The sequence below is a fragment of the Myxocyprinus asiaticus genome, chromosome 41 (assembly GCF_019703515.2).
Source record: "Myxocyprinus asiaticus isolate MX2 ecotype Aquarium Trade chromosome 41, UBuf_Myxa_2, whole genome shotgun sequence".
NCBI lineage: Eukaryota > Metazoa > Chordata > Actinopteri > Cypriniformes > Catostomidae > Myxocyprinus > Myxocyprinus asiaticus.
The window spans coordinates 31,347,996-31,368,805 of record NC_059384.1 but is presented as its reverse complement, the minus strand read 5'-3'; the positions used below and the strand labels follow the sequence as shown (position 1 = coordinate 31,368,805).

Below are 20,810 nucleotides of genomic sequence, written 5' to 3'. Positions count from 1 at the left end.
ACCCAAAAAATATTTGTAATGTTCACACTGCTCTTTTCACTACAGTGACAATGGATGGGGACAAACAACAAAAATGCACCATAAAAGTAGTCCATATGGCCCATGTGCTACTTTCCAAGTCTTTAGTGATATAAAAATAGTGCAGAATCTAAGATATTTCTTCTTCATTTTACGTTATAACTTTTCTTTGTTTTGCATTCTGTTTATTTGCAGGTTTAAAGCCCCAGATTTTCAGTGTGGTCAGACTTTTGGAGCCAATTTGCATATGTGTGCATGTATTAAGACTGGGGTCACTTGGGTCATTTTCTTGTAGTAATTCATTTTCTCAAATAATTTTAGATAGTGTTGGCCCCTTCGCATTACATGAAATTGTATTTCCTTTGGATATAATTGCGGCAGTGCTTGTTATTACTGAAGGGCTGATAACATTAATGCGGGACAAATTTTGACTCTCGGGACTAGATTAGATTCTCCTCTGCATCAGTGTCTTCCTTTCATACTAATATTGTTTTTGGCTGTTCAATAATCATCTCGTGTTCAATTATCTCTTCATTTATCATCAACAAATTTTAAAAAAAAATCTATTTTTTGTTAATGCAGTTTTGCTGTTGTCTGTATCATGGCAAGTGGAAACTACTTTACCAGTATTATGCAAGCTGAGCAGCAAGACTTAAGGTTTTAAAAGCACTCCAAACATTATTCCAATGTAAATTGGTTGTGTAACTAACAACCTTACCTTCATCTCACCTGGGAGAATAATAAACCTAACATGAGGCTCTTTATAAGGGAACCCCCGCCCCCAGATTTGGTGTCTCATTTACAACAATGGGTTATTTCCATTGACAGAAAGGACTTCCTTTGAGTACATGAGCCATTGGATACAATCCATCTGACCCCTGTAGACTCAGATTTAAGCTCATTTACATTTGGGGTGGAAAACTGGATGCAGAGGATCCTTGTGCATGTACACTGCAAAAAAATGCCCTTATTAAAAAAAAACTAAAACATACTTAAATATTGGCACCATTTGCCAATAGTGTGAACAAAAATTACTTGGTAAGAATTCTTGAAACTAGCATAATATTTAGTCACTTAAAATTAGTAGTACTTTACATGAATGTGTCCTTTGTTAGGGTTTTTTTAAGGGGTTCATCAATGACTAATAATTCATTTAAAAATGCATTATAATCATTGATATGTATTTATAACAACATGAATAAAAAGGGTGACTTTCATGCAATACTTGCTAAATAGATAGCTTCTTTGAAAATTTACTTGAATGTAAAGTGAATACATCTGAAGCATTAAGGAGTTGTAGAAACCTATGAACATAAAGTTCAGTAAAACCTGATGGTCATCAGGCTTTATTATATGATATATGCTGTGAATGATCATGTAGAGCTGAAAAGAGCTAGCACAAGGTAAGTTGCGACATCACTTAGAGTAGCACCATTCTTTTAACATCCAATGTGGCAAGGAAAGTGACAACACAAGTGAGTCAAGACATACAAATGTAATATTTTTGCTGCATTGTAACATAAATTGTGAATAAGGGCATTTTCTTTTCTTTATTTGGATTAATATAAGTATGAATAGGTCTATTTATTAAGCATTTATAGCATGTACATTAAAAATTATATATCGTATAAATATATAAATATAAACATATATTAGTTAATAAATTATAAGTCATTAATAAACGCCTTTTTTAAACCCTTAACAAAGTGAAAATTAATGTGGTGTTACTGAAAAAAATAAAAAATAAAATAAACATGCTTAATGTTTAGAATTTCTGTCTTCCGTCTGATTTGTATTACTTTTTTTAATACCTAGATATTTTATAAGATCAGTGTTTTGTTTAGAGACCTTGGCCAGGAATTTTGAGTGGGACTTTTTCTATTTTTGTATGACGCTGTGTCCTAGGCTCATTGGATCCTAGGTGTGCAAATGGATTTTTTATTTATTTATTTATTTATTTTTGTCCCTAAATAAACATATTTTAGTATGTTTCCAAATAATGTATTATGAATAAGAAATTACATTTTGCATTAAGAAAATAAAGTCTACATTTAGGACCATTAAGATCACTGTAACTATTTTCATTACAAATGCATCCTGATGATTTATTTTACTATTCTATACTATTAGTATTATTTTCAATCATTCTTAAAATAAAAAATAAAAAATAAAAAAACAATAATGATAATGATACAATAATTATTTTATTGAAATAAAACCAGCATAATTTAAAGGCAGTACAACAAATTCTACACTGTAAAAATTGGCTGTAGAATTTACAGTAAAGTTCTGGCAGCACAGCTGCCATCCACTTACACTTAAAATGCACAGTAGTCTTACTGCAAATATTAAGAGTTTTGCTGCATTTTTAAAATACAGGCCACTACTGTTATTTCAGTAATTTACAGTAACGTTCTAGCAGCACAGTTGCCAGCCACTTACTGTAAAAATACAGAATGTTACTGGAAGCAGTTTCTCCAGTAATTAAATGTTTTGTACAGCTCTTAATGTTTTAGTATAATACTGAAATGTACTGTATAATAGTATAATGCATTTTAGTATAATACTGTACTAATACAGCTACACATTGTATTTGCACAGTTGTTTACAGCACATCTTGTATTTTAGTACAGTAATCCTTTGTATATTTACACATTAACTGTAATACTATGGTGTTCGCATTTCATGATGTCACTTAAGTTCCCAGCATGCACTGCGGCATGAAGACATTACATGGATTGTTTACTATTTGCTGGGTTATTTTGCTGTTGTTTTTGTTGCACACTTAGTTACTTGTTTTGTAATGTTCAGATTGTACCTTTTAATTAAAAGTACATCTGTTGATTGTCAACATTGATGAGTTGAGTTGTATGCTGTGCATTGATATCTGTGTGTCTGGTTGGCAGACACTCAGTTTACTAAAATCCCATTCGCAGAACTCCCTTTAAATGCTTCTAAATATATAATTTCTTTACAGTGATATACAACATTTCCATATTTAGTGGAAGTTATGGTCAGACTAACAGTCTACCATGAGTTTAGCTTTTTAATGTTCTTCCAAGTAACATAGTGCAACCAATCGTGTTCAACTAAAACACTTAAACTGGCATGAAGAACTTTATATAGTAATAAAGAAGGCCCAAGGTCCCAGCTCAAGGTGACACCAATCACCATAATGGTGACATCAAACAAAACACAAATATTTATAACAAAACAACAGCACTAAATAGAGCCAAGACATCTATAAATTCTTAATAAAAACATTTGTACATATCCCCATAAAGCCCCAAATGCATTGCCCAAGCATAGACCCTTACATTTTACAAGCGCAAGGGCTTATCTGCATTTCACCATTTTAGGATCCCATAATGCAGTGCAATACTGTAATTTTACAATATACAGTATTTATTTTTTTTATTTATTGGTAAAAACAAAAATAGAGTTAAAACTTAGCAATATTTTTTCAGTTAATTGACACTGGCTGAACTGTACTTTTTATTAAACAGATGCGTGAAGGTTTCAGGGTGGCAGAACTGGAAACTGAGCCCCAATAGGAACACTGTTGTGTTTATGTGTCAACAGCATGAAGGCTAACATTGTGCCACAGCTCTATTACTCTTTGGGGATTTTAAAATATATGGCTCAAAGTTACGGGCGCTGCCTTTCCCACCCAATAGTTCACACAGTCAGCACTTAAATTGACAGTAATCATAAGACAGCAAGGGGATTTTTGCTGGCAGTTTACTACATTCGGTAAGACAAAAGTAGTGATCATCATGACATTATCTGAAAGAAAAGTTCCCAGTTCACCATCTGTACAGGCTAGTACAGACTACAGTATGAAATATGCGAACACTGGCCATGATAGCTATTTCGTTCAGTTTAGGCTATTTTGAATCATTTACTATATTTACAGTATTCATTTGGCAACACCATTACTAAAAACATTCATAAGTGCATGCATTATGAATATATACCAGTCGATCGCAAGACAACCCCTGGTCGATCTTGATAACAGATCAAAAAGGAAAAAGACTAGAGAGAGAAACCACACAAATAACGAGAATCTTTATTTTAATTTCTTTGGTTATGGAGCCGCGTGCTTGTAACATGGGTGTCTTGGAGAGGAAGTGAGGAGACGCAGGAGTAGATTCTTTTAATCTTTTTAATTATAAATGTTGGAGTAGAACAATTGCAGGAGTGGAAACAGAAGAAAGGCTCAACAATAGTAATCGCTGTAGTGGAACAAACGCTGGAACAAACACTAAATCTTAACATTCAAACTAAGCTTAACACAACACCTCATAATGAAACACTTCAAGGACTGACAAAGACTTAACAAAACCAGAGGGTACCTATACACTGAGAAACAAACGAGGGAATAGAAGGCAGGTGCAGATGATGAACCGATAGGAATGATTAGAGCAGTGAATCCTGGGAAATGGAGTCCAGGGGAAAACTTCAAAATAAGAGTCCTTGAAGAGAATGAGGGAGACAGACTGTGACATTACCCCCCCTTCCCCCCTTTAAAGGGCGACTCCAGGCACCCAAGGATGGATGAGGAGGGTATGATGATGCAGAAGATAAAGGATCCAAGGATGATGACCAGGAGGCCTAGGGGGCAGCTTCAGGGCTGGGTATGGATCCGGATGCCTGGAGGTGGCTTCAGGGCTGGGAATGGATCCGGAGGCCTGGGAGGCGGCCACAGGGCAGGGACAGGGTCAGGAGGCCTGGGAGGCGGCCACAGGGCTAGGATTGGGTCAGGAGGCCTGGGAGGCGGACACATGGCTAGGATTGGGTCAGGAGGCCTGGGAGTAGGCCACAGGGCAAGAATTGGGTTAGGAGGCCTGGGAGGCAGCCACAGTGCAAGGACTAGGTCAGGAGGTGGAACCGCTGGAGGAGGACACTCTGGGGAAGTGGGCGGAGCCACGGAAGACTCTGAGGGCAAAGCCATGGAAGAGTCTGAGGGCAGAGCCATGGAAGGCGGAGCCGTGGAAGGCTCGAGGGGTAAAGCCGTGGAAGGCAGAGCCATGAGAGACTTGAGGGACTGAGCCATGGAAGTCGGAGCCGTGAGAGACTCGAGGGACTGAGCCATGGAAGGCGGAGTCATGGGGGATGGATCCAGGGAAGGCGGAACCGTGGAAGGTTTGAAGGACAGAGCCATGGAAGGCGGAGCCGTGAGAGGCTTGAAGCGCAAAGCCGTAGAAGGCGGAGTCATGGGGGATGGATCCAGGGAAGGTGGAACCGTGGAAGGTTCGAGGGACAGAGCCATGGAAGGTGGAGCCATAGGAGGCTCGAAGGGCAGAGCCATGGAAGGCAGAGTCATGGGAGATGGATCTAGGGATGGCGGAACCGTTGAAGGCTCGAGGGACAGAGCTGTGGAAGGCTCGGGGCTGAGAGCCGTGGAAGGCTCGGGGGTGAGAGCTGTGGAATAGAGTACAGGCCGAGACTCGGTATCGACCTCCATGGTCGAGAGCTCGGGTAGAGACTGGGGAATGACCTCAGTGGTCGTGAGCACGGGCAGAGACTGGGGAACGACCTCCGTGGTCGTGAGCACTGGCAGAGATTGGGGAATGACCTCCATGGTCGTGGACATGGGCAGAGACTGGGGAACGACCTCCATGGTCGTGAGCATGGGCAGAGATTGGGGAAGAGTTCTATTGCTTCTCCTCCTCTTTTGGCCAGCAGGGAGCGTGGTTACAGGGTCGGTCGAGGCTATGGGCACTGGGATGGTCAAGGCAACAGGCACTGGCTCTTTGACGGTCGAGGCTACAGGCACTGGCTCTGGGACAGTCGAGGCTACAGGCACTGGCCCTGGCTCGTTAACCGTGGCAGGCACGGTCACTGGCTCGTTAACTGTGGCAGGCATGGGCACTGGCTCGTTAACCGTGGCAGGCATGGGCACTGGCTCGTTAACCGTGGCAGGCACGGGCACTGGCTCGTTAACCGTGGCAGGCACGGGCACTGGCTCGTTAACCGTGGTCATTACCATTGACTGCGGTAGGGCATCGACCACTGGAAAATGAAGAGGATGAGCGCCCCACCCCAAAAATTATTTTGGGAAATTAAATGGAGAGGAGTTACTTTGGAGATAGGGGGCGTGAAAGGCACAGAGACAGGGGCCGTGGAAGGTGCGGAGACAGGGGCCGTGGAAGGTTGTGGGAGAAGATTCAAAGTCCTCATCCTCCAAACCCAAAGTGAATGATGAGCTGCAAAGTTGCAGAGCCACCTCCACGTAGTCTGAGATTGTCCAGTGAGGTCCCGACGGAGGCATCAGCTCCTTCAATGCACTACTCAGGCTAGCCCTGAAGAAACTCACCAGAGCGTAGTCATCATAGTGCACCAAATTAGCGAGATGGAGAAACTCACGTACGTGATCCTCAATTGGATGGTCTCCTTGTTCTAGGAGGAGGATTGCTACTGCAGGTGGTAGATCCATTTGGTTGGGCTCGCTGCTCATGAGGGTCTAGACGAGTGGAAGTGGAGGTTTAGAGGGATCACTGGAGTAGAAGATGACGTCTGGAAGAGCAGGTAAGATTATCCGTATTTTTGTTAGGTCCATATTCTTTGTTGTTGGTCAGTCCTTCTGTAACGAGGGTGTCTTGGAGAGGAAGAGAGGAGACGCAGGAGTAGAATCTTGTAATCTTTTTAATTATAAACATTGGAGTAGAACAATCGCAGGAGTGGAACAATCGCTGGAGTGGAAACAGAAGAAAGGCTCAACAGTAATAATCGCTGGAGAGGAACAAACGCTGGAACAAACACTAAATCTTAAAATTCAAACTAAGCTTAACATAACACCTCATAACAAAACACTTCAAGGACTGACAAAGACTTAACAAAACCAGAGGGTACCTATACACTGAGAAACAAATGAGGGAATAGAAGGCAGGTGCAGATAATGATGAACTGATAGGAGTGATTAGGGCAGCGAATCCTGGGAAATGGAGTACAGGGGAAAACTTCAAAATAAGAGTCCTTGAAGAAAATGAGGGAGACAGACTGTGACAGCGCTGTCTGTCTAGGTGGCTTATATGTGTGCATGCTTTATATGAGCTAGCGCTTCAAGAGTGCGGATTCACACCTGAGCAGTCAAATACACTTAAACATCCCACCAAAATGCTTGTCTTGGCAAGGTATTAATGTAATCACAGTCAGTTATGTCTAAAGTGAATGTGAACAGTGGGACAAAAAAAACATTTTTTTTATCAAAATATCGGACTTGTGTAAATGTGTAAATACAGCCAAACAGATCTGCCACTGTCTAGTATGTTGTTAATATTAATCAAACAACAATAAACAAGAAAACGAGAAAACCACTCACTGCTCTTGACTAGGTTAATTTATTGGCTTTAAAAATTATTCATGTATTATAATTATACAGTGAAGACCAGTAATATAAGAAGTTGTATGTCACATTTCACTACAGTTCATTCTGAATTTATTTGACACTGCTGTGAAAATCTTAAAGCATTTTTTATTAATTTGTATTTCTTTGCTCTACTGTTTTTAATTTGTTTCTATTGCTTATAATTTGTTTTGTTTTTTACTGACTGTTTTGTCTTTAATAATTACTTGAGAACTTGGTCGAAAATAGTTTAGAAAAACTATTGGCAACTATCAGCATAGATTTTTGCCGATAAATGATAGTTCCAAAAAGCAACTTATCGGCATTGATTAATCGGTAAAACCGATATATCGGTCTACCTCTACTAACAATGTAGGCCTTTTTTACATTTTGCATGGTAAATCTTACTATAAAACCATTATGAATTCCATAAAAGTGTAAGCATCCCTGCTCAATGTTCTTATTACTTAGAATTCATGCAGCAATGCTTATTAATATGAAAACTATTAATAAGTATTGTTGTATGAATAATAAGTAAATACATTAATTATCCATACCAAGCCTATAGTAAACTATCAACAAATTGTGATGCAATCAGTAAGGTCTAATTTAACAATTTCCATCTTCCACAGAAAACAGACAGAACAGAGAGAGAAAGCGAGAGAGAGAGAGAGTGTAAAATGTAAAAAATTTAAAATTCTTGACACCCAACCCCAGACCTCACTAATTTCCAAACCCTGGTAATGGCACTGAATGGGGGCATTGAATAAAAAAAAAAAGTATTGGCTTCATTCTCTAAATGCAAAATATAATTTCTTATTTTTCTCTTTTGGTTTTGGTGTGAAATATGTAAACCTATGATGATATTAATACAATAATGGAGTTAAATGAAAACCAATAATAATAATAATTCAATAAAGATTTTATAAAACAAAAACCAGCATAAATTAAAGGCAGTACTTCAAATAATACCATGTTTTATTAATACTTTACAATTATTATTATTTTATTTATTTATTTATTTTTTTCACATTACGGTATGAGAATGGGGTGTGGGCGGGGGATTGGTGCTTTATTTGTAATAAAAATAATGTCACATAGATTGTTTTTTGTGTGTTGGCTTCATTTTCTATATGCAGTAGAGTAAAATATGACCAGGACCTTGATATTACCATTTTCTTGAAAGATTTCATGAGATTATTGAGATCAGAGGTATAATAGCTGCAAAGCTTCATCTTCTATTAAAGGATTCGTTCACTCAAAAATGTTATTTCTCTTATGATTTACTCACCTTTAAGCCATCCCAGATGTGTATGTCTTTCCTTCTTCAGCAGAACCGAAATGAAGATTTTTATAAGCACATTTCAGCTCTTTTTGTTCATACAATGCAAGACTACGGGTGCTATGAGGCTGCTGGCTCTTTGACGGTCCAAAAGGAATATTTAGGCAGCATAAAAGTAATCCACATGACTCCAGTCGATCAATTAATGTATTCTGAAGCAAACCGATAGGTTTGTGTAAGAAACAAATCGTTAACTAAAACATTTTTAACTTTAAATCTTTGCTTCCACCCACTGTTGTATTTCTGTTTGAAATGACCGTGACTTTCGTTCCTCTATTGTATACAAAGCATGCGCTTCCGACTTCTTGTGTGAATGTGCCATTACGCTTACATCATGTGACAGCTCCGTGATGGGTCGACCCTTAGTAGGAAGCATTTTTAAAAGTTAATAAAGTTTTAATTATCAATTTATTTTTTACACAAACCTATCAGTTTGCTTCAGAATACATTAATTGATCGACTGGAGCCATGTGGATTACTTTTATGCTGCCTAAATATTCCTTTTGGACCATTAAATAGTCAGCAGCCTCATGGCACCTGTTTACTTGCATTGTATGGACAAACTGAGCTGAATAAAAATCTTAATTTCGGTTCTGCTGAAGAAGGAAAGTCATACACATCTGGGAGGGCTTAAAGGTGAGTAAATAATGAGAGAATGATAATTTTTTGGTGAACTAATCCTTTTATCTTATAATCATTTCCTAGCTCTTGTGACCAAAGGTGCCAGGCTTGAGCCAACGGCTGTGTATACATATGCAGCATATGCATAAACAAACCACATACTAGTATGTGTATGACTCATTTACAGGAACTATGAAATTAATATGCCTGGAGAGAACTCACTTTATCTCACTTTCCTCTCTCTTTTCCCTTTCGGATAAGGTTGAGTCTCCACCACCTGTTCCCATGGCTTCTACTTCATACACAAATAATAGCTGCAATTCCTTGAGCTGTTGTCATGGCAACAGCACAAGACATCCTGTAAGGAGAGCATAGAGATAATCCTGATCATTATTATGTTATGTACAGTACAATGCAGTTTGTTGGAAATTTCTTAGTTTCCACAATTTGTGTGCAAATAGCCACGCTGGGTGACAGGTGCTGTTTACACCTGGTTTCAAATAGTCACTCCATTTTTTTAAATCAATAATTACTTTGTTACTAGTACAAATATAAATAAAATACATTCTTGATCGCAACAATTAATTTAAAACTAGTAAAAATGCAAATTTCTGATCTGGAATTTGGTTTTCACTAGTGGCCATGTTAATTTCAGATATCTGGAAATAGATTTCAGATAAAAATAAATTAAAAAGCAATTAAAGATATCTTAACCCTCCTGTTATGTTTGAGGTCAAATTGACCCCACAGCAACTTTGCCATCTCTTAAAATATAATAAACTTTTTAGAAAAACTTGAATCTTTCTGACTTTTCCTAAATTTATTTGAAGAATACATAAATATGTACTTCACATGTTTCAGAGTTTTCAAAATCCCTGTACACATGTTGACCACATTGGTGATGTTTGGGGTCATTTTGACCCCAACCTATTTTGTGATAGGCAACCTGGAAAAATATACAGCTTTATTTTTCTCTATTGTTTTACCATTTCTTGCTGACTCCCATGATATTGTTAACTTATTACAAAAGTATCCTATACCTTTATGCCCTAACATGAGTTTTTTCTCTATTAGGGAGCTTGTATGACCTTTAGGTCCCCTTTTAATGTTTCATGCTTCTGTAAATCTCTATTTGACTAATTGTGAATGCTTTATATCAACAGCTTTCCCTAAAATAAAGGACAAAACTAGTATTTGTAAAAACAACATAATAATGTGTTTATAAACACATTACTCTATTTTTCTTACAACCATGAATGAAAAGGCATTACTTTCAGATGCAATAAACATAATTTTGAAAAAAAGGTTTGTACATTGTAAACATTGTGCAAGGGACTATTCTGAATTTGTATTTGGCATGCAACACATTATCAAAAGTGCCACAGGAAAACGTGTACACATTTGAATTGATGCAAAGATGGGTGATGGCATGCTTGCCAGTAAATCGCAGAATGGGATTATATACATACTTTGTGATTTTAATTCCATCAAAATCTGACAAGTCTGTTTTTTCTCATACAACCTTTGTATAAAGAGAAAATTACCTACTGTTTTTCGGCTAACTCAAGGGTCCTCTGAGAAATCTAATCCCGTCTGAATGCAAATGTCTGTGATTGCTGATACTGAATTTTCACAACGCTTCTCCTCATGTATTTTGGCCTACATGAATACCATTAAGATACCCATACTAACCCATACTTATGCGCTAATCTTCTGCCTGCTGCGTGCCTTTTAATATGAATGTAGATTTTTTGCCATCCGCTGAAAAAAAAAGAAAAAAAATAAAAAATCAACAAGGAGAGCCAAATAATGGAACCTGGTAAGACTGGCCACTGTAATATCAGTGTCAGGTAAGATACTAACCTTCATTTCTCATCTTCACATAACGTTTTAGTTATATAATTCACAGATAAGTGGTGTTTAATTTAGTGGGTTTATTATAAACAGCCACTTACATAAACCCATGTGAAGTTTAATTGAATAGGGTTTTTATAATTAGTAATTTATAATTAATAAATTGCTGGTTCTGTTGCTATGGAACTAACTTGGGAAATGCCTTGTTCAGGGGCACAATGGTGATATTGTTTTCTTGGTAACTTCAATTTACAGGTCACAACAACCAGTGAATGCCTGGAAATCACAATTTTAAAATACCCTGATACCCAGTATGAGGCAATGGAAGAGCAGTTTCATATTTTAAACACTGGCATTGAATTCTTTTTTGATATTTTCAATATTCTCTCACCCTCATTCATATCTCCAAAAAGCAAAAGTCGATTAATATTATATTTTAAACTTACATTGCCATTATAGAATATTGAAGTTGAAAGCTGAGGTGCCAAAGTGTTTGATGAATGTATTTGAGCTACCATAAGTGGTAAGCCTAAAATATAGGCTTCTTAGGTGTACTTTGGATGTCCGTGTTGAGAATTGCTCCGCGCACAGTATGTGTGACGTAAATTGTGAAAACGTATACTTGGGTCTTTATTTTTTACTGCAGTCGTATGATAAACAAAACAAACAGACAAAAACAAATGTAAAATCAGAAAGTCTAATGATGTGGTTTTTGCATTTTCTTTTTTAGGTTTCTGGATTGTACTTTAATTAGTTAGTACATACTGATGCTACTATATGTGTCACAGTCTGTCTCCATCATGTTCTTCAAGGACTGTTATTTTGAAGTTTTCCCCTGCACTACATTTTCCAGAATTCACTGCCCTAATCACTTCCATCTGTTCGTCATCATCCTCACCTGCCTTCCATTCCCTCATTAGTTTTCTGTGTATAAATACCCTCTAGTTTTGTTCAGTGATTTGTCAGTCCTTGAAGTGTTGTGTTGAGATTATGAAGTGTAATTTTATGTTGTGTAATGTTTTGATATTTAGACTTATAGCTTGTTCTTCTCCAGTGTTTGTCCCATTCCAGCGTTTGTTCCACTCCAGCGATTATCATTAAATGACTGAAAGAATCTACTCCCAGTGTCTCCTCTCTTCCACTCCAGACACCAACGTTACAGAAGGACTGACCCACAAAAATATGGATACACTTACCTGTTCCTCTTAACATCTTCCTCTAGGCTCCCGGATCTTTTCCCAGCCCTGAAGCTGCCTCCTGATCATCCTCCTTGGATCCTTCATCTTCTGCATCACCCTACCCTCATCCGTTTTTGGACACCAGGAGTCGCCCTTTAAAATGATTGAAATAATCTACTCCCTGCATCTACTCACTCCAGATACCGTTACAATATGCATGTTGTATATCAACAACTTCACTGTGTGCAGTGGCCTTAAGAAGTATGTGGACTTACTGTTTAAGCAAAACTTAAAAATGCATGAATGTCATTCAATTAGAAATCAACAAATTATCAAACAAAGTCGCGTCTGTAAACAAATGATGCTGGAGCTTTCCCCAGAACTAACTTCAAGTTTCAGAGCCATTTTTGCAATTACTATTAACCAACTGGCGTCAAACCCTGTCCTTGCACAGGTTTTTATTTTTTAAACCGGGGTTCGGGGACCCAACAGGAAGCTGCAAGGAGGTGATCGGGGATCCACAGAAAATGTAACACAAAGTGTAAACAATAAAAAAAAATTAAAAAAAAGTAAAATAAATTAATATTTACAGAATTTGAAAATAAAACGGTTTTATTCTGCTTTCTAAAGACTGGTTGGAAATTATTAGATTAATCGTGATTATTATATTGACAGCCATAGTTTTTAAAAGCAAGAAATAAAAACAATTCTGAATATGGAGAAAAAAAAAATGCCTTTGAAAGAAATATTTGAATTGAAATTGTTTAAGTTATACATCAAATATTACTCTAATAGTGGTTAGGAAAAAAGCTCTAAGCATCACTTGTTTGCAAGTGCCACTTGGTTTGATTGTCTAATTATCTAATTTTGTTATCTATTGTAAAGAAGTTCATGCATTTTAAGTGTCCAAATATTTATAGGGGCCACTGTAGGTTCTTGTTCCTGCATTTTGATGATCATACCCATCCTATACTATTGAAAGTCTTTCTTGACTAAGTCAGTCTGGAACGGCAGCAAAATTAATGAATACCCTTTTTAGATTTTGAAAATCATTACTTGGACTTTTATTTGGTGAAATGAAAAATATGCCCTACAATAATACATAACACTGGCATTTATAAAGTATGCAAACTTTAATGATTGTCTTTGAATCGATTCGGCACTAAAGGAATAGCATTACCTGCACTTAGCATAACAGTTTTTAACAGTATTTTTGTTGGTATAATTTTTCATTCTCATTTCTGACTTTTGCAGAAATCAAATGATCTTTTAAAAATAAACGACCTAGAACAATATAAAGAGTCATCCTATTTTTTTAATAACGGTCCATAGATGCTGCTTTATCAAACATCTACAGCGGTGGTTCTCAACTGGTGAATTGAGACCCAAAAATGTTTGCAGGTCTGTTCTGACCTGAAAACAATGCAAAATGCAAATAATAAATTACAACTAACAAAATATAGTTAGGAAAGCTAAATAAATGGGCTTATCAATTGTTAAAAGGAAGGAAAAACACTTTCCATAACTTTTGTTGTTGACATCAAAAGCTGCGTCTAACTATTACAAATCTATCGCGTACTTTTTATAAGTATGTCAAATACTAATACAATATTTGGCCCACTGTTTGGTCCATGTATTAGGCTGGTGATTCACACTTCTGTTGTTTATGCATTTACAACATTTTCCTTTTCAGCCTATATCATGTTAATATTTTTGCATATTGTTAGGCCTATACAGTTGATGGCAGTATTAATACATTATAATATTTGATCTTAAAAGGAATATTTTGGGTTCAATCCAGATTAAGCTCAATCGACAGCATTTGTAGCATAATTTTGATTACCACAAAAAATAACAGTAACACTTTACAATAAGGTTCCATTACTTTACATAAGTTAATAACATTAGTTAACATGAACTGACAACGACTAATACTTTTACAGCATTTATTAATCTTGGTTAATGTTCATTTCAACATACAATAATAAATTGTTTTAATTAAAAGTTTTATTTTTTAACATTATTTAATGCACTATGAACTAATAATGAACTATTGTATTTTTTTTAAAGGATTAGTTCACCCCAAAATGAAAATTCAGTCATTGTTTACTCACCCCTGAGTTGTTATAACCCCATATGACTTTCTTTGAAAGAAGCAACATTTTTTCTGTGAAAAAATGTTGTGCTCAGTGATGTTATACAATGGCAGTTTGTGTTAAGAAAAAGAAAGAACGCCATATAGGGTCATAACAACACAAGGATGAGTAAACAATGACTGAATTTTCATTTTTGGGTGAACTATACCTTTAACTAATATTAACAAAGATTAATAAATGCTGTAAAATATATTGTTCATTGTTTGTTCATGATACCTAATCCATTAACTAATGTTAACGAATGGAGCCTTATTGTAAAGTGTTACCAAAATAATTTCAACTTTTCTTTAAAAAACAGCAAAAATAGAGGTTACTGTGAGACACTTACAACGGAAGTAAATGGGGCCAATTCTTGGAGGGTTTAAAGGCAGAAATATGAAGCTTATAATTGTATAAAGCACTTACTTTAATTCTTCTGTTGAAACTCATATTATTTGAGCTGTAAAGATGTTTAAATTGTAATTTTTAGGGTTTGCAGCATTACGTCATCATGGCAATGAAGTTGTAAAATTGGATATAACTTTACACAGAAAGGGTTGGTAAGCGTTTTTACACTAAAATCATCTTGACACACATTTTGTTTTCGTCTTGTGGCTATACTTTTGAAACAGTGAGTATTTTAACATTTATGGATTGGCCCCATTCACTTCCATTGTAAGTACATCAGTACAACAGATTTATTTTATTTATTTTTTTAAAGAAAAAGAGGTACAAGTTGAAATTTTTTTTGTTTGTTTTTTTTTTTGGTAATCAACATAATGCAAAAAATGCTGTCTATTGAGCTTAGCTTGCACTGAACCCGGAATATTCCTTTAAGGACGTTTTTGTTTAAGTGTGTATAATAGACAGTTTTGGTGGTGTGTTGGTTTGACATTTAATGTCCAATGTAAAATCTGGGTCGTGAAGCAAAAACAGTTGAGAACCAGTGTTTACAGGTCCATTTACAAAAGAAATGGTGTTACTGAATGAACACAAGATGGCATAAAAATATTCCAGAAATAAATTTTGAAATCCCTCAATAACACTTGATTGGAACTAAAGAAATTCCACAGTTACAGAGATGGTGTTCTGTTTCATTTGAAAAGTAGCTATCTTGTGTGAGATTTGTGTTAGAGTTTGGAGGCAGTCAGTAAAGATTTACTCAGATCTTTTGCTTCAACAGCTGTTCGTGCACGTTCATAACCCAGAATTGCCATTGCATGATAGCAGTACTCCTCTACTTGTTTGATCTGTTGTATACTCAGCACTGTTCTCCACGCACTGGCCGCCTGTGTCGCATTCCTGGCAGACACGATAAATGGCTTTGAGGAAGAGCTTGTTCCATTTGTCATGTTAAGAGCAAAAGACTCAATGTCAAGGTTTGAACTGAGATTGGCAAATTGATAAACATTCCGGAGTATTTTGACCGGGTTTTCCACCAGATCCTCATAGCGAACTGCCAGGTATTTCCCTTTCAGCCAGTTGGGTGGATTTAAGGCAGTGCTCAGGCTCCTATACGTGCGATCACATATGACTTCCATAGCACCAACGGAATGGTAATCTGCTCCGTCTTTTTTACTAATTTTGTTTCCGGGATCCACAAAGGGTATCCGACGGAGTTTTGGGTCCCTGCTTCTGACAACCTGTAAGTTCTCACGAATCAGTCCGTGTCTAGATTTGATCCTGGAGTTGGCCACAGCTCTCGGATCTCGCACAAGATGAATCACTTTTAGATCCAGAGATGGATCATCCATGAGGGGGGCCAAAACATTGACGTCCAGAACACGCACCCCTTTAATGACAATCGTGTTGTACTTAAGGCATTCTTCCTCTAATAGCCTGAGGCTTTGTTGAGGACACTTTTTGCACACTTTGTCATCGACCATTCCTACCACCTCCTTCCTGTAAGCAGAGCAAAGAGGATACGAGCAGATGACTTTATTAAGTGTGGCCCCAAAAAGTCCAAGCGAGGTGAAATTTTTGCCCCCGGGGCTGTTGTACAGCTGAAAAACAGAAAGATCACAATGGTACAGCGAGCTCAGCATGTCCCTTGCAGCCCCTTGTAAGGACACAGCATCGCCCGGGTAAAGCTTTTGCCAGATGTGCCACATTGGTTCATACAAGAAGAAGACCTCTGGGTGTTGATTAAACAGCTCTCCGAAAAAAGATGAGCCAGACCTCCATGTCGTCAAAACATAGACAAGCTGTCTCTTCTTGGCAAGAGATGGTCTGTAAAGAAAGCGGATGTCTGATCTGCCCTGATACGGTGTGCTTCTCATTTGGAGATTGCACTGTTGGGGCTCTTTAGTCCACCTGTAGTTGGCCAAGTTCAGCATAGTAAGAACTAACAGCAGGAAATATGCTATAAACAGGACAAATCTTTTCCTCCGCAACACTTTCATTACGCTTCCAGAATGGGCGATTATTTTTGTAGTATGATTCTGATATGTTTTGAGCTTTCTGTCATAAACATAAGCATTATTTTCCCCTAGTGCAGGCAAGTGAAGTTGTGGGAACTGCTTGCCTCTCATCTGTTGGAGAACAGAGTGGCTTTGAACCACTCAATCACGTTGAATGAGCAACAGCATAACAATTGCAACACAAATGAAGTTTTCATGCAAGCAAACTTTGCTCTTAATGAAAACCAAAAGGCGATCTCCTCCTTTGCAGACAGATATTCAATATCCAGCACATCCACAGCCCAAAACTGTGCGTTACTGCATTGCGCAAGTCTTCATCAGAGCGAAGAATAACATTGGTAATATTCATAATACCAAATCCGTGCTTATAAAACATCGACGAAGTCGTTCATTAATTTCCACCTCTAAAGAATCTTCTTACCCATCTTTCTGCCTGTATGTTGCTCCTGCTTTTACGGGCCATCACTACAACAGAATAACGGACTTCAATAATGCGTAATAAACGCCTGCGGTGCGCTCCTCGCCGTTATAAATGCCGTCGGAATGCATTCATTATGCTGCAAACAACAACCGGCGTCTTATTTTCCAGTCTCATGGTGAGATACGCAGCTCTGTACTGTATAGATTACGTCTCTAGGTTTGGGGAGGTAATAAAGACCCTCCCCTTCTCCAAAGCCAGTGGAAATGCACCGATGCTCCCCCCACCACCACCCTATTATACAGTCAGGACAAATCAGTTGAGATGACTTTGGTAAAACGCATCTAGTTTCGCTATGAGGTAAAGCCACTTACGTGAAAACTGCCCGTTTAAATGCAGTTACATCACTTAAAGAAAGAAAGAAAGGGTTGAAAAACACAAAACAAGTGCAAATGCAAGCAATATGTCTATTCTAATTTCTATCCCATACAGAAATCGGATTTATAAAATATTTGTTCATATATGGTTTTTACTGATATCAGATCAGATCTTCTTGTACATATATGAACATATACTATATATATATATATATATATATATATATATATATATATATATATATATATATATATATATATATATATATATACACACACACCTATATTTATTTACAAAAATATGCCATTTTCATATACAGCTCTTGAAAAAGAGACCACTGCAAAATTATCAATTTCTCTGGATTTACTATTTATAGGTATGTGTTTGAGTAAAATGAACATTTTTGTTTTGTTCTATAAAGTACTGACAACATTTCTCCCAAATTCCAAATAATACTATTGTCATTTAGAGCATTTATTTGCAGAAAATGACAACTGGTCAAAATAACAAAAAAGATGCAGTGTTTTCAGACCTCAAATAATGCAAAGAAAACATGTTCATATTCATTTTCTAACAACACAATACTAATGTTTTAACTTAGGAAGAGTTCAGAAATCAATATTTGGTGGAATAACCCTTATTTCCAATCACAGCTTTCATGCGTCTTGGCATGCTCTCTACCAGTCTTTCACATTGCTGCTGGGTGACTTTATGCCACTCCTGGCACAAAAATTCAAGCAGCTCTGGTTTGTTTGATGGCTTGTGGCCATCCATCTTCCTCTTGATCACATTCCAGAGGTTATTAATGGGGTTCAGGTCTGGAGATTGGGCTGGCCATGACAGGGTCTTGATCCGGTGCTCCTCCATCCACACCTTGATTGACCTGGCTGTGTCCTGCTGGAAAAACCAATCCTCAGAGTTGGGGAACATTTTCAGAGCAGAAAGAAGCAAGTTTTCTTCCAGGATAACCTTGTATGTGGTTTGATTCATGCATCCATCACAAAGACAAATCTGCCTGATTCCAGCCTTAAAGAAGGAAATAATTATATAAAATATGAATATACAAAGGAAATCCTGAATCTAAGTTTTAATTCTGAAAATATAAATATGAATATATATTTGTATGTCTGAATATATAACTATAAATCAAAATATATTATTGTAAATCCTGAATACATAGTTGTAAGTCTGAATATATAAATATATATTCGAATATATACTTGTAAGTCTGAATATACTTGTTTTTTCATGATTGAACATAGAGGACTTAAAGGGATTGTTCACCCAAAAATGAAAATTTTCTCATCATTTCTTCACCCTTATGCCATCCCAGATGCGTATGACTTTCTTTCCTCAGCAGACCACAAATAAAGATTTTTAGAGGAATATTTCAGCTCTTTTGGTCCATACAGTTCAAGTGGATGTATGCCAAAAGTTTGAAGCTCCAAAAATCACATAGGTCAGCATAAAAGTAATCCATATGACTCCAGGTGTTATATCAATGTCTTCAGAAGCGATATGATACAGTAGGTGTGGGTGAGAAGCAAATCAATAGTTTAGTAAATTTTTATTATATATTCTCCTCCCTGCTCAGTCAATCTCCACTTTAACTTTCACTTTCACATTCTTCTTCTTGTGTTTGTGATGATTCACATTCTTCATGCATACGCCCCCTACTGGGCAGGCAGCAGAATTTCTAGCAAAAATTTACTTAAATATTGATCTGTTTCTCACTCACACCTATTATATCACTTCTGAAGATATGGATTTAACCACTGGAGCCTAATGAATTACTTTTTTGCTGACTTGACGTGCTTTTTAGAGCATCAAAATTTTAGCACCCATTCACTTGCATTGTATGGATGTGTAGAGCTGAAATATTCTTCTAAAAATCTTAATTTGTGTTCTGCAGCAGAAAGAAAGACACACATCTAGGATGGCATCAGGATGAGTAAATGATGAGAGAATTTTCCTTTTTTGGTCAACTATTCCTTTAACCGTGGCAGTTCTTTTGGTTGGGCCGAGTGTGCATAGTCAGAGAATAGAAAGACTTTGAGCAGAGGTAAACCGGGTCCTGTCGGCATACTTCAAAGACTTCTTTTCATTGAGGCTTTAGAAGTGTTAAAAATCAACAACCCCAATCACATTATAGATTTGCATTTTGTTTTCCTTCCAAAAATAAACAGGGCTTTAACTGAATATACGAATCAATGGAACAACCACAACCTTAGCACTGAACACAATATGTCCCCGATGCAGCTTTGGACAACTGGAAAAATTCAGAGTGCAGGACAATATGTACTAGCAGGGAGGTGGGAATGCATATTACAAGACATTGTGGATCCTGATCTACATCAGATTAACCCTTTAACAAATGATGGCCTCGAGCACTTCATCTTGGCCTGCAACCTTCTGGATAGTGTTCATATTTAAGGATTGAAAAGGGTTAAAGATGTCACATGAGAGTTGCCAAGCATACATGTGAGAAAAAAATGGTAATATCCTAGATTATACTGTAAATACTAATTGGAAACACATTACAGAACTTTACTGCTGCTTAATGAATTTCAACATCAATTCAACATCAGCAACACTGTGTGATATTACTTGAAAAGCATTTTTATCGTTCAGTATCTAGTGTATGAATACGAGCCCTCGGAAAGTGACGAAGATTATACAGAGAGGCCGGAGGACGTGTTGGAGGGCCCTGGTGGAATAGAGACTGCACCTTTTCCTCAGTAGTTTGGTAGTCAGTCAAGCTTGTGGAAATGGATGTGCCATCCGATGGGTCATGTCTCTCCTGTGTATCACATGCCACTGCTAATTTCTGAATAAAATCATCATTGGTCAAAAGATTGTTTACAATCTCCCTGGCTCTCTCAGCCATGGTGTGTTTAGCAATTTCTATACACTATAGCCTTCTAACATTTCTAAGACCCCAAAGTCTAAGGACACTTTAGCGTCCATATTGCGGCCAGCCTTCAATTTTGTAAAGCAGAAAAAGACTCCAATTGCTCTGGATAACTGATTTGGATCATCTTTGTACATTACTGAATTATTTAGACATAGGATCAACTTCTAATTGCACATTTTATTCA

At 37.2% G+C, this 20,810-nt stretch overlaps 1 protein-coding gene across 1 annotated transcript; it reads right to left on the bottom strand.

Annotated features, from left to right (window-relative positions):
* Window positions 1-13,424: 13,424 nt before the first annotated feature.
* On the bottom strand, window positions 13,425-17,503 carry LOC127431650 (carbohydrate sulfotransferase 2-like). The gene has a single exon (XM_051682179.1). It carries the CDS (start codon window positions 17,025-17,027, stop codon window positions 15,627-15,629), a length of 1,401 nt encoding a protein of 466 aa, XP_051538139.1. The 5' UTR covers window positions 17,028-17,503; the 3' UTR covers window positions 13,425-15,626.
* Window positions 17,504-20,810: the final 3,307 nt, after the last annotated feature.

Coding starts and splice junctions, on each gene's coding strand:
- LOC127431650 (XM_051682179.1), bottom strand. CDS start 17,027: ATGAGAGGCAAGCAGTTCCCACAACTTCACTTGCCTGCACTAGGGGAA.